Source organism: Rhinatrema bivittatum, chromosome 8, assembly GCF_901001135.1.
Source record: "Rhinatrema bivittatum chromosome 8, aRhiBiv1.1, whole genome shotgun sequence".
Classification (NCBI taxonomy): domain Eukaryota; kingdom Metazoa; phylum Chordata; class Amphibia; order Gymnophiona; family Rhinatrematidae; genus Rhinatrema; species Rhinatrema bivittatum.
In genome coordinates this window covers 269,290,800-269,304,233 of record NC_042622.1, presented here as the reverse complement: position 1 = coordinate 269,304,233, position 13,434 = coordinate 269,290,800, and the positions used below count along the sequence as shown (strand labels likewise).

At 41.7% G+C, this 13,434-nt stretch overlaps 1 protein-coding gene across 1 annotated transcript in view; it reads left to right on the top strand.

Annotated features, from left to right (window-relative positions):
• The window catches only part of LOC115096349 (ras-related protein Rab-11B), a 35,252-nt gene extending 33,696 nt beyond the window's left edge, over positions 1 to 1,556 (top strand). The window contains exon 5 of the mRNA XM_029610811.1: positions 287 to 1,556. Within this exon, the coding sequence (XP_029466671.1) occupies positions 287 to 432 (146 nt within the window). The 3' untranslated portion in view covers positions 433 to 1,556. The remainder of the gene's footprint in view (positions 1 to 286) is intronic.
• The last annotated feature ends 11,878 nt before the right edge of the window (positions 1,557 to 13,434 follow it).

Below are 13,434 nucleotides of genomic sequence, written 5' to 3'. Positions count from 1 at the left end.
GAGCAGAGATGAAGCTCTTCTGGCTTCCACTATTAACTGCTGCTGTGTCTCCATCTTCTCTAGTCTGACACTTTTACCCTTCCCCTTGTTGGACTCTCCTTCTGCACTACTGAACAGAACACCCTTCAGCTCATACTGCCACTCTGATAACAGCAAGTGCTCTGCTCTTCTGTCTCCGTGGTTTCACCGCTGCTTCATAGGGCCAATAGAAATTGCAATTTTGGAGGGGGGATGTCTTTTAGAAACCAAAAACTTTTTAAATGAACAATTTATTTTCTGATTTCAGAGATTTACCGCATAGTGTCACAGAAGCAGATTGCAGACCGTTCTGCCCATGACGAATCTCCTGGCAACAATGTGGTGGACATCAGCGTGCCTCCCACCACGGATGGACAGAAATCCAGCAAACTACAGTGCTGCCAGAACCTGTGACCCATCAGCGTCGCCTTCCACCCCTCTGCCAGTGCTGGAATAATACTGCAGTGTTACCAGAACCTACAGTTTGCTGAAATAGTCAACCCATCCTCTAGAGTCTCATCTCATCACATCAGCCAGCTCTGGATTAATGCCGCAGTGTTGCCCGAATCCCTGCCCCACAGATATTGCCATCCTGTGCTTTTGTGCGGAGCTTCATCCAAGCTTCCTTTCACTATCTCCCATCGCTCATGGACGACTTCCTCACCACTGTCACTGTAGGGGGAGAGAACGCCCTCTCCGTGCAATGACCCGAGAGACTTGCTTGGGGGTTTGTGGAGGAGCCTGCCCGTATGGCAGCATAGCATCCCCTGGGACACTCCTGCAGGCTTTGTCTGCCTTAGTGGGAAAGAGCATGAGGACACAATCTGAGAATCTGTACTGCTCTTCCTTAACCCTTTCCTCCTTTTTATTATCACTTGCAGGACATTTAACTAATAATGTTTAAATCCTCACGGTCAATGGTGTGTGGGTGTGTGTGCGATCATGGAGACTCCATTTAAAAAGAAATAGAAGCTGTTTGACCAAATGTAACATTCTGATTCCTGGTGACCTGTTTTCCCTAATGCTCCTTGTTTCATGTGGCTGCACATTTCTGTAAGCTTGTGGGAACAGCCTTAGGTTTCTCAGCATCTTTTCTGTTTGAGTGCTTCGTCCTGGCTGAGAGATCCCCATCCTTTGTGTTGCCTGGGGAGCGTGAAGCTGTTGGCCACTGCAGTAGGGATTGTTGTGACTGCATTACATTGATTCCTCATACTTAGCGGTTTCAGTAGTCTCGGCTCTGTCCACCAGGCAGCATTTGTGATCGTGCTTGTGCACGGTGAATACTGCCGTTGTGATAACCTTTGGTGCTGGATTGGTGGTAGTACAGTGCCTACCTTTTTCTCCTATCACTTGTCCGCCTATGCAGCGGCGCATTGGCCTAGCCACGGCTTATCTGATTCATGATAACCTTGTGGCTGTAGTAGCATGTTTTTATAAATTGAACGACACTTGTGGGAGTTTGTATGAGAATTCACATTGGAATACACAAGTTGATGGATGACAGCATTGTATTTAAAAAAAAAAAAAAAAAAATTCTGGAAAATCCTCCATCTGTTTTTGTGCTGCTGGATTACTGTTTAGTAAGCTGTAGAAGATTTTGGTGTAGTTGCCTAGGCCTATGGCTTAATTCTGGCCCTAAGACGAGTTGCTGCAACAGCCATTGGTGTATCAGGATGTGTTTGGCACTTACTGTCTGAATCATTAGTTGGTGAACATCCTTGCGATTTAACCAGTCAATACCTACCTTCCCTCTATAGACTGCAATTGTCCCAAACTTGTTTTTTTTTTTTTAGTTCCATCAGTAGCTTCTCTCTCATTCCTTTGCACCTTGAGAGAGAATCAGGTGTTGCCTTGCATACAAGATCTGATTGATCCACATTAATTTTCACACTTTTGTTACAGGTAAAACGTTAAGTCTGCCGTTTTGTAATTAGTAATGTATTATAAATGTGGCTGCATGGTTAATGAGGGGCCCATGAGTACGAGTCACTGGCTCTGGGTTCCCCTGTGCCCTCTCTCCCCTCCCCCCAGTAAAAAGCATTATCTGGTGAGGATGAGGGAAATCACCTGCTTTTTTTTTTTTTTTCTTGGCCAATATTTGTAGCTCCCTTGGTCCCACTAAGACATTGAGCTGCCTCCTGGCTAATGGGGATAGTGGTGGAAGGGAGGCATAATAGAATGAGCTTGCTAGTTTAATAGTTGGTGGTCACAAGCAGTAGATGTGTTTTGTGGCTTTAACATTTGCTATTCTTGCCAGCTGGGGGCTAGGAGTACTGCTGGAATAAGCAAATGGCTCCTTGGGGCAAGTACTGCTTTGGCTAGCCAAAAAACATTGGAAGTAGTTTTTTGAGTAAGGATATAAGAACATAAGAAATTGCCAAGCTGGGTCAGACCAAGGGTCCTTCAAGCCCAGCATCCTGTTTCCAACAGAGGCCAAAACCAGGCCACAAGAACCTGACAATTACCCAAACACTAAGAAGATCCCATGCTACTGATGCAATTAATAGCAGTGGCTATCCCCTAAGTAAATTTGATTAATAGCCGTTAATGGACTTCTCCTCCAAGAACTTATCCAAACCTTTTTTGAACCCAGCTACACTAACTGCACTAACCACATCCTCTGGCAACAAATTCCAGAGCTTTATTGTACGTTGAGTAAAGAACTTTCTCCGATTAGTCTTAAATGTGCTACTTGCTAACTTCATGGAATGCCCCCTAGTCCTTCTATTATTCGAAAGTGTAAATAACTGAGTCACATCTCCTCGTTCAAGACCTCTCATGATCTTAAAGATCTCTATCATATCCTCCCTCAGCTGTCTCTTCTCCAAGCTGAACAAACCTAACTTCTTTAGCCTTTCCTCATAGGGGAACTATTCCATGCCCTTTATCATTTTGGTTGCCCTTCTCTGTCACTGGAGGGTACTGCAGTGACTGAACAACAGGGAAAATGCCACAGATCCTGTGCATGAAGGGTGCCCTGGGGAGAGCCAGACAGGAAGGAGTAGAGTAGAGATGAAGCAATTATTTCCTATTGGGGTTTTTTGGGATTTTTTTGTAATTCAAGACTAAATAGCATAGTGCACCACATACCTAGGAATGATGTATGTGCATGTTTTGGCTGATGAACTGCTGCTCTCTACTACTACTGCTGAATGAAAGATTTCTTGAGTCCAGGACATAGCCCAAGTTCCTGTCTCAGCACCCTTGCGTGCGAGTTATTTATTACCAATTTTTGTAAATCATGCTAGAGAAGAGCCTGCCTTTGCCAACATCCTGACTTTGGGCTGTGTAATAAAATGAAGCCTGGCTTGTTTTTCTGAACTAGAAGAAGTGCACCTGGTGAATTTTTTTCCAAGACTTAGTTTCATTGGAGGGGGAAAACCCCCACTTTATTTTGTGGCACCCCATAAATAAGCAAGGGATGTAAGACACTAATGCAGTTGGTTTGTGCTATCTTCCTAGTGTAAACATTACATTTTAACACTCCTGCTGATGCCAAGTTGCTTCCATGTTTGCAGGGGCAGTTCTCAAGTTTGATTTTCTGGATCCTTTCACCATGCTTGAGTGATGTATTCAGACGAGTGTTGGGAAAACTGGGGCCAGAATGTAATCGGATGATGCCATGGAATTTGGGAAAACTTGATCACACCTGCTTCCAGCTTCCCAGTGGTTGGTTCTTTTGCAGGAAGGCATTTCTGTTGAATTTGAAATATTTGTATTGCACAAAAGATACGAAGCTATTGGAGCTGCCTTTAGGCTAGAGCAGGGCCTCAGGCAGCAATGAAATGTGAGGATTTGTGTGTTGAATCCCTTGCTCTTAGCATGGTTTCTTCTGTGGTTGCTGTGCAAATACTGCAGGGACGGGTAGAAAGTGCTTTACTTGTGCGCTGCTGCATCTGCTGGCTCCTGTACCCATTTGGTTTCTGCATTTGTGCCTCTGGACAAGAGGAAAAAGAGTATGAGCTTTAGCACACAAAGGAAGTGCTTCCTACCTTCTCTGATTGGCCGGACCAACATTGACTGGTGTTTTTGCTTCTCAAGCTACAAGGAATGGAGAAGCCCAGAGTCCCTGCATGCATGAAGCCCATTCGTGCCAGCCTAAAGATGGCTTTGAACTCTCACTTATGCATCCTTTAACAGATGGTCTCAATGCCTGTACAAAATGGCACCCCATAATGCTTTTTGAGAAATTAATTTCAGTGATTTCAGTAACTCAGCAGAGGATACTTCAGGATATTGTGGAATGGATGAAAGTGATTTCTGAAGCCACGCTATCTGGGATCACAGACACAACTTCCCTGTGCTGCTCTGCTGTTGGTGGCTCTACAGAGTAGCCACTCATCCTGCAACATTAGCAATCCTCTGCTGTGGTGCTGAGTATCGGGATGTAGGCAGCCAACTGAAGCATCATATGAGACTTGAGGATTGCTCCTGCAAACTAATCCTGTGCAAAAACAAACATTCATCTCATTTCATTAAATGAACAGCATCAACTTGTTTGCTTGGAATCCTTGGACAACACCTGTGCTCGGAGTACTTTCCTGGAAGTAGTATCAAGCTGGCTGACAGCTTTGATCTGTGGTGTGTGGTCCTGCGCCTTGGCCTTAAATTTTTTTATCTGCTTTCTCCATGTGTGGTGCTCAGTTAAATGCATTTTCAGTTGTCAGTATGTAATGCACACACACACCTATGTATATGCATGTATTGTTTGATTTGTGCATGATTATTCTGTAATATGGCTATACAGTAAAACAATACTAAACATGTTCCTGTACACTGATGCTTGTCTGCAGTTTTCCTCAAATGTAGTTGGGGGCAGGGAGGGAATGTTGAATCCATCCACTGATCCATTTGAAGGAGAGAATTTTGCTTTCCAAACCTTATGAGCATGTAGAAAGCAAATGTTCTTCTAGATCCCGTGTGCTGTTTTTTTTTTTGTTTTTTTTAATTACTCAGCTTAAGGTGGATGGGAAAGTGGAGATCGATAACTTTTAAGGAGAAATCAGATACAGTAAATGGAAAAAGGAGGCATTGCCTTAGGATTGGGGATGGAGGATAAACAATATCTACAAAAAGGTGCTTTCATATTGTGGGAAGAGCATTAGCTCAGAACAGACTCCCCATAATTATACCAAAAGATTTTAGAGTAAGATGGTGCAAAATCTTCACACAGCAAATAAGAGTGGAGACCCTGAGCGGTATACTAGATGGTGATGAACCAATTAAGGATGGTATAGTGCTAAAAGTTTATTTGGAAAAAAAGTTGCAAATACAGTTTTTAACTATTTATAAATACAGAGAAAGCTTTATAACCAGTTGAATGTTCAGTTTAAATTGGGACCTTCATACCACCCCACGGATGCTGAATATTTTATATCATTCAGTGTTTTCACCACTTGGTCATCTTTAATCATCGGTCCATAAGTAAAATATTTTAAGGTTCGTTTTTTTTTTTTTTTTTTTTTAATTTTCAGTAAGTATAAAAAAGTGTAGTTTCTTTTTATACTTACTGAAAAATTTTCAAAAAAACCTTATTTCAACACAGTTGATTAGATTTTCTAATCCCATATCAAAGAATAGAGCCTCAAACATTGAGGACACGCCAGAAGGAGTGGAGAGAATGAGACTGGATTTAAGAAAGCTGGAAGAATGGTCTAAGATATGGCAGCTGAGATTCAATGCCAAGAAGGCAGAGTCATGCACATGGGATGTGGAAATCCAAAAGAACTGTATTCGATGGGGGGAGAAGGGCTGATATGTACGGAGCAGGAGAGAGACCTTGGGGTGATAGTGTCTAACAATGTGACAAGGCGATAGCTAAAGCCAGAAGAATGCTGGGCTGCATAGAGAGAGGAATATCAAGTAAGAAAAGGGAAGTAATAAACCCCTTGTACAGGTCCTTGGTGAGGCCTCACTTGGAGTACTGTGTTCAGGGCTGGAGACCGTATCTCCGAAGGGACAGAGACAGGATGGAGGCGGTCCAGAGAAGGGTGACCAAAAAGGTGGAGGGTCTTCATCAAATGACTTATGAGGAGAGATTGAAGAATCTAAATATGCACACCCTGGAGGAAAGGAGGAGCAGAGGTGATATGATTCAGACTTTCAGATACTTGAAAGGTTTTAATGATCCAAAGATGACAAACCTTTTCAGTTACAAAAACATCAGCAGAACCAGGGGTCACGATGTAAAACTCCAGGGAGGAAAACTCTGAACCAATGTCAGGAAGTATTTCTTCACGGAGAGGGTGGTGGATGCCTGGAACGCCTTTCCAGAGGAAAGTGGTGAAGACTAAAACTGTGAAGGATTTCAAATGGGTGTGGGATAAACACTGTGGATCCATAAAGTCTAGAGGATGTGAATGAAGAGAAGAGGCAAGGGGTGGCTTGCTTGCGGGAATGATGGCTACTACCTGGAGATAATACCCTTATTCAATAAACATACACACGGTTAATGCGACTCCAACATTGCTCTATGCTTCAACGGCAAGAGGAAATGTGGAAAAAAGGATTTGCATCCACAAAAAAGCAGGGGAGTAGCTTGCTTGTTACGGCAGTTACTACCCCAAACCAAATAAGCCTGATACTTCACTTTCAATGCACATCAGCATAGCTCTCTGCTTAAACGGCAGAGAGAATGAAGAAAAGATGAATTACATAGTCTGGGTAAACAAATAAGCATGGGTGTAGCTTGCTTATTATGGCAGATACTACCCCAAATCAATTAAGCATGATACTTCACTTGGAATACATATCCAGCACAGCTCACTGCTTAAACAACAGGGGCGAATGAAGTAAAGAGGATTTATTCAGACAGCCAACAAGGACTAAATTGCACAGGCAGGGTAAACAAATGGGAGTAGCTTGTTTATTACGGCAGTTACTACCCCAAACCAATTAGCTAGATACTTCACTTAGATGCAGCTCCAGCACTGTTGTCTGCATCGATGGTGGGGGTGGAAGGGAATTGGAACCAAAAAGTTACCAATAAGGGCCCTGACCTCAGCGGTCAGAGTAACAGATAAGTATGAAAACAAATAGGTGTGAAAGCTTGCTGTGTTGCAGGCCCTGGGACTTACATGAGTCGTGGGGCTTTACGCGCATCGCCGGGCCTCTTGAAAATCCGGCCCATTATGTGTCCTACCAAAATCTTATCTAACAGGAAAAAATCCATCCTAGAGTAGGATGGATGTAGCTTGGAGTAGAAAGAGTAGTCCCTCACCATCAGGTTCCTTAGTCTCCAGACATCTATAGTTGTCCACTATTAAGCAGATCCTTCAATTTGGCTCTCTGTATCTTAGAGACCCATGTCCTCTCCTCGAGTGATCTGAATGTGAATAACGGGTCATATTGAAATCTCTGCCTAATAAGTGACCTGCACATCCTAGAAGTATATCTGAAAGAGAGGAGAGAAAACTCCCTTGGTCTACATTGGGAACATATACATTCTCCACAGTAAAAAGCTCACCCTGTAAGAACACCTTAAATATCAAAAACCTTCCTGCCACATCACTTATTACTGTCTTCACATCCACAACAAACTGTTTTGCAAACAAAATCCCCACCCCCTCCCGTACTCGTTGCTTTTTGTTGCGGATGCAAAATATTGAGTAGGATAAGTGTCCATTAACATTACTCTGTCATGTCTTCCTCTAAGGAGGGTTTTCTGGCAAAAAAATTACATTTGCCTTTCAAGGTCTCAGCTTCCCTCACCAACAGTTTTCTCTTTAAAGGCGAATTCAAGCCTTTGACATTCTCTTAAATTGTATCATTGTTCCATCCAGCTCCCCACCCCACCTTTAAGCCTATCCTTATGTCAGGCACAACACTCTCACCATCATTGGCACACCCACATTCTCTCCTCCGACATCCTACCTGTCCCCTATACCTCACCACATCTCGCCAAATCCCCTCTCCCCGCCCCTCTCCACCTATGTACTCCACCATTTCTTATGGTGTACTCACCCCTCCATGAGGAATGATCCCCAACAGATAGTGACTGGAGTCCATTTCCCCCCCCCCCCCCCCCATATATTTCCCAATTAACCTTGTCCAGGTCGCTAAATTTTCTCATGTCATCCCATTGAAATAATTATTGCCCCTTCCTCTGTCGCTCACATCCCACCTTTCTTATATGAAATAATCCCAACATCCAGGCTCCATTACCCTTTGTGGATAACCAGTTAAGCTCAAAACTCAAGCCTTATAGTAAGATAGTCGAAAGGTCCTTCATCTGTATCAACCACTCGCCGTTCCAGGTGATGAGGGTCTCCTCAGTTGTCTGCGTAATCTTTGCCATCCCCCAGCATTCTCTCTCATTTTGGCCATTCATTTCTCCTCGTTTGGCTAGTTGAGCTGCCATTTTGTACTTCTCCCAAAGAAACTATCACTCCCGCTTCCTGAAGAAAAAGCACAGTTGCCGCCACTGTCTTCACTCTGTTTTACCTTGAATCATAATGGATAGGCCAAAAGGAAAGAACAGTCAATATTTTATGTCCTCTTTTTTTTTCAACTCCATAAGTATACTTTTGAAATCTTGGCCTTTCCTTATTGTAATGGGTGAACTAACCTGAAAGATCTCCACCTTCTGATCTCTCCAAGTGATTTGGCCCATTTTTCTGGCCTGCTGTGCTTTTTCTTTCACTGTAAAATTGTGAAAACAGGCTAGTATGTTTCTTGGTAGGTTTCCATGCTGTGTGCCTAATGCCTTATGTACTCTCTCCAATTTTATTATAGGCACTCGTCACCATATCTGCTCCCAAAATAGCTGTGTGAATGCTGTTTACTACTTGAAAACAGTCATTAAATTCTGCCGTTTCCTGATCGCTATGGAATGGGAGGTTAGCATAAGAACATGTCGCACTGGGTCAGACCAAGGGTCCATCAAGCCCAGCATCCTGTTTCCAACAGTGGCCAATCCAGGCCATAAGAACCTGGCAATTACCCAAAAACTAAGTCTATTCCATGTTACCATTGCTAACGGCAGTGGCTATTCTCTAAGTGAACTTAATAGCAGGTAATGGACTTATCCAAGAACTTATCCAATCCTTTTTTAAACACAGCTATACTAACTGCACTAACCACATCCTCTGGCAACAAATTCCAGCGTTTAACTGTGCGTTAAGTGAAAAAGAACTTTCTCCGATTAGTTTTAAATGTGCCCCATGCTAACTTCATGGAGTGTCCCCTAGTCTTTCTACTATCCAAAAGAGTAAATAACCAATTCACATCTACCTGTTCTAGACCTCTCATGATTTTAAACACCTCTATCATATCCCCCCTCAGCCGTCTCTTCTCCAAGCTGAAAAGTCCTAACCTCTTTAGTCTTTCCTCATAGGGGAGCTGTTCCATTCCCCTTATCATTTTGGTAGCCCTTCTCTGTACCTTCTCCATCGCAATTATATCTTTTGAGATGTGGCGACCAGAATTGTACACAGTATTCAAGGTGCAGTCTCACCATGGAGCGATACAGAGGCATTATGACATTTTCCGTTTTATTCACCATTCCCTTTCTAATAATTCCCAACATTCTGTTTGCTTTTTTGACTGCCGCAGCACACTGAACCGACGATTTCAATGTGTTATCCACTGTGACGCCTAGATCTTTCTTGGATTGTAGCACCTAATATGGAACCTAACATTGTGTAACTATAGTATGGGTTATTTTTCCCTATATGCATCACCTTGCACTTATCCACATTAAATTTCATCTGCCATTTGGTTGCCCAATTTTCCAGTCTCAGAAGGTCTTCCTGCAATGTATCACAATCTGCTTGTGATTTAACTACTCTGAACAATTTTGTATCATCTGCAAATTTGATTATCTCACTCGTCGTATTTCTTTCCAGATGATTTATAAATATATTGAAAAGTGTCCCAATACAGATCCCTGAAGTACTCCACTGCCCACTCCCTTGCACTGAGAAAATTATCCATTTAATCCTACTGTTTCCTGTCTTTTAGCCAGTTTGCAATCCACGAAAGGACATCGCCACCTATCCCATGACTTTTTACTTTTCCTAGAAGCCTCTCATGAGGAACTTTGTCAAATGCCTTCTGAAAATCCAAGTATGCTACATCTACCGGTTCACCTTTATCCACATGTTTATCCACATGCGTGGTAGGAACAAATGAAAATGAATATCAAACACACACCAACACAATCAATATGTGTGTAGCTGTATTTTATTCTATATTACTTTATTTTAGCATCATTCACGTTAAGATAAAGTGACACTTATAAAGTTAGTATTGCTTTTATTTCTGAAAAACAAATAATAAAAAACTCCAAACAATATTGTATCACATTCCAATTATTTTATTATAAAAAACTCTGTACCGAACTGAGATGGCACTTGTGTAAATTAATGTCTCAGCATCCCTATCTTTATGTGCCCACTGTAAACCGTTGTGACAGAAGCTACTTAACGACGGTATAGAAAAGTCTTAAATAAATAAATATTAAATCCTTCAAAAAAGTGAAGCAGGGGAGACCAGGAGGGAGCACGGCGAGAGGTACCTGTGGCTGTCTAGAGGAGACCGGAGGAATCCTGGAGTGCAGACGAGGCAGGCCGAGGACACGCCCCCTGTGACGTCATCAAGGCCGATGCTGGAGGAGGCATAAAATCGCCGCCCTACGGCGCGCAGCCGAAGCCGCGTGTGCGGCTTTGCCCAGGAATTTGGACCTCTGAACCAACGAGTGGCTTTCTCTCCTATCTCCACCGGGGGATTCCATTAAGAAACGATCCACTCAGCTAAGTACAAAAAACTTTTCTTTTTGAAGTTTTCTTTGCTATGCCTCACTCTGTCCGTAAACGAAGGGCTAGAGAGAGGCCTATGCTAGAACCACTAGCGAGTCCGGTGTTGGGCCCCATGGACACCCACATCAGAAGGGGAGCTATAATACCGGGTGAAGTTTCACTTGAAGGAGTGCAGGAAGGCACAGCACCCCTTCGTGACTGGGAGATCTCATTATCCCCGGATCAGAGGTCCCCCCCTGAAAACCCTGCAGTGGTAAGAACTGTACCATTTAAGGACACTCTGGCACCAGTGCAAGGTGGTGACCATGATGTAGTTCCATGGTCAACTATGGACCAAACTGCAGTGATGGCCAGTAGGGCCAATACTTCAGAGGGGGAAGTTATAGATGAGTTGTTGATGTCTCAGGAGAATATAATAAGTTGTGATGTTCCTGAAATTATTTCAATTGATAGACCATCTGAATTTTCTTTAGAAGTTATATGGGAAACCTTGGTTGTGTTAAATCAAAATGTTATATCACAATTAAAACCTATTGTAAAAAATATAGGAATATTGGAAACCAAGATTAATAGAGTAATACTTAAGGATAAAGTGAGAGATCAGAAAATTGAGAAAAATGCTCAGGACTTAAAAAAAATATCCCTTCAAAATGAATTGATTATAAAAGAGAACCAATTCTTGACTAGGAAGATGGAAAACTTAGAAAATCAATCATGAAGTAAAAATTTAAGACTGATAAATTTTCCTAAGTCTCCAACCTTATCAGCAAAAGAAATGTGGAACAAATTTGCTTTAGAATTTCTTAAGATTCCACAACAAGCATTTCCTCCCTTAACTCAGATATATTATGTTCCAGCTTGGAAAATTGATTCTGAGAAGGAACAGGAATTTCAGTCTCTAATGCCATTGAATATTACTGAAATTTTGGAATCTACTAATGAAGAGGTGGCTCAACCAGCCACTATGATAATTTCCTTTCTTTTAAATTCAGATAAAGAATGGGTTCAAAAATTGTTCTTTAGGAACATTAAAGAAAAATTTTGGCATTTAGATGTCAGAGTGTTTCCAGATGTTACAAAAGAAACAAAGGAGAAGGAAAGAATTTCTTAATTTAAAACCAAAATTACTTCAAATGAGTGCAATATTTAAATTAAAATTTCCGTGCAAATGTTGTATCACATTCAAAAAAGTAAAATATTACTTCTTTCAACCGTCTCAATTGGTGAATTTTATAGCTAGTAAACAGATTGAGTTAAATTAGGGACTGGAAACAACTCTGTAACATAACGTAAGCTCTCTGTATAATGAGGAAGCAACCCTAGTGAGATCGTATGTATTTCATGAATTCTTATGTAATGTAGATGCCTTAATAATTATTTCTGGTTTGTAATCCCCTATTATTGAGGACTTAGAAATATTTGGTTGTTACATCAGATTTCTTCTATATATTAGCAGTATGATAATGTTTACGAATGTTATGCAACCATACATGTATTCCAAAATATCTTTGTTGTATTTTGAAGAAAATTATTAGAAATAAAGAATTAAAACAAAAAAGTGAAGCAGATTTGTGAGGCAAGACTTGCCCTGGGTAAAGCCATGCTGACTTTATTCCATTAAACCATGTCTTTCTATATGTTCTGTGATTTTGATGTTTAGAACACTTTCCACTATTTTTCCTGCCACTGAAGTCAGGCTAACCGGTCTGTAGTTTCCCAGATCGCCGCTGGAGCCCTTTTTAAATATTGGGGTTACATTAGCTATCCTCCAGTCTTCAGGTACAATGGATGATTTTAATGATAGGTTACAAATTTTTACTAATAGGTCTGAAATTTAATTTTTTAGTTCCTTCAGAACTCTGGGGTGTATGCCATCCGGTCCAGGTGCTTTACTACTCTTCAGTTTGTCAATCAGGTCTACCACATCTTCTAGGTTCACCGTGATTTGATTCAGTCCATCTGAATCATTACCCATGAAAACCTTCTCCAGTATGGGTACCTCCAACATCTTCAGTAAACACCGAAGAAAAGAAATCATTTAATCTTTCTGCGATGGCCTTATCTTCTCTAAGTGCCTCTTTAACCCCTCGGTCATCTAACGGTCCAACTGACTCCCTCACAGGCTTTCTGCTTCGGATATATTAAAAGTTTTTTTTACTGTGAGTTTTTGCCTCTTCGGCTAACTTCTTTTCAAATTCTCTCTTAGCCTGTCTTATCAATGTCTTACATTTAACTTGCCAACGTTTATGCATTATCCTATTTTCTTCTGTTGGATCCTTCTTCAAATTTTTGAATGAAGATCTTTTGGTTAAAATAGCTTCACCTCACCTTTTAACCATGCCAGTAATCGTTTTGCCTTCTTTCCACCTTTCTTAATGTGTGGAATACATCTGGACTGTGCCTTTTATTTTATTTATTTAGATTTTTATATTCCACTTTTCACACTTTTTTTTCTCTACGATGCGCGTATTCGGTCTTGGAAGGTCGTGCGCTAAAGACTGCATCGGTGTCGACACCGTGCGTTGAGCGCCGCGCTGAACCAGACACATGCACCATCAGACCCTGCGTTATTCTTATTCATTTTGCCTTATACGATGCAGCCGTCGCATGCGTTGGCGACTGTAAAGGTGTCTATGCCTACGATGCATCCAAGGACCAC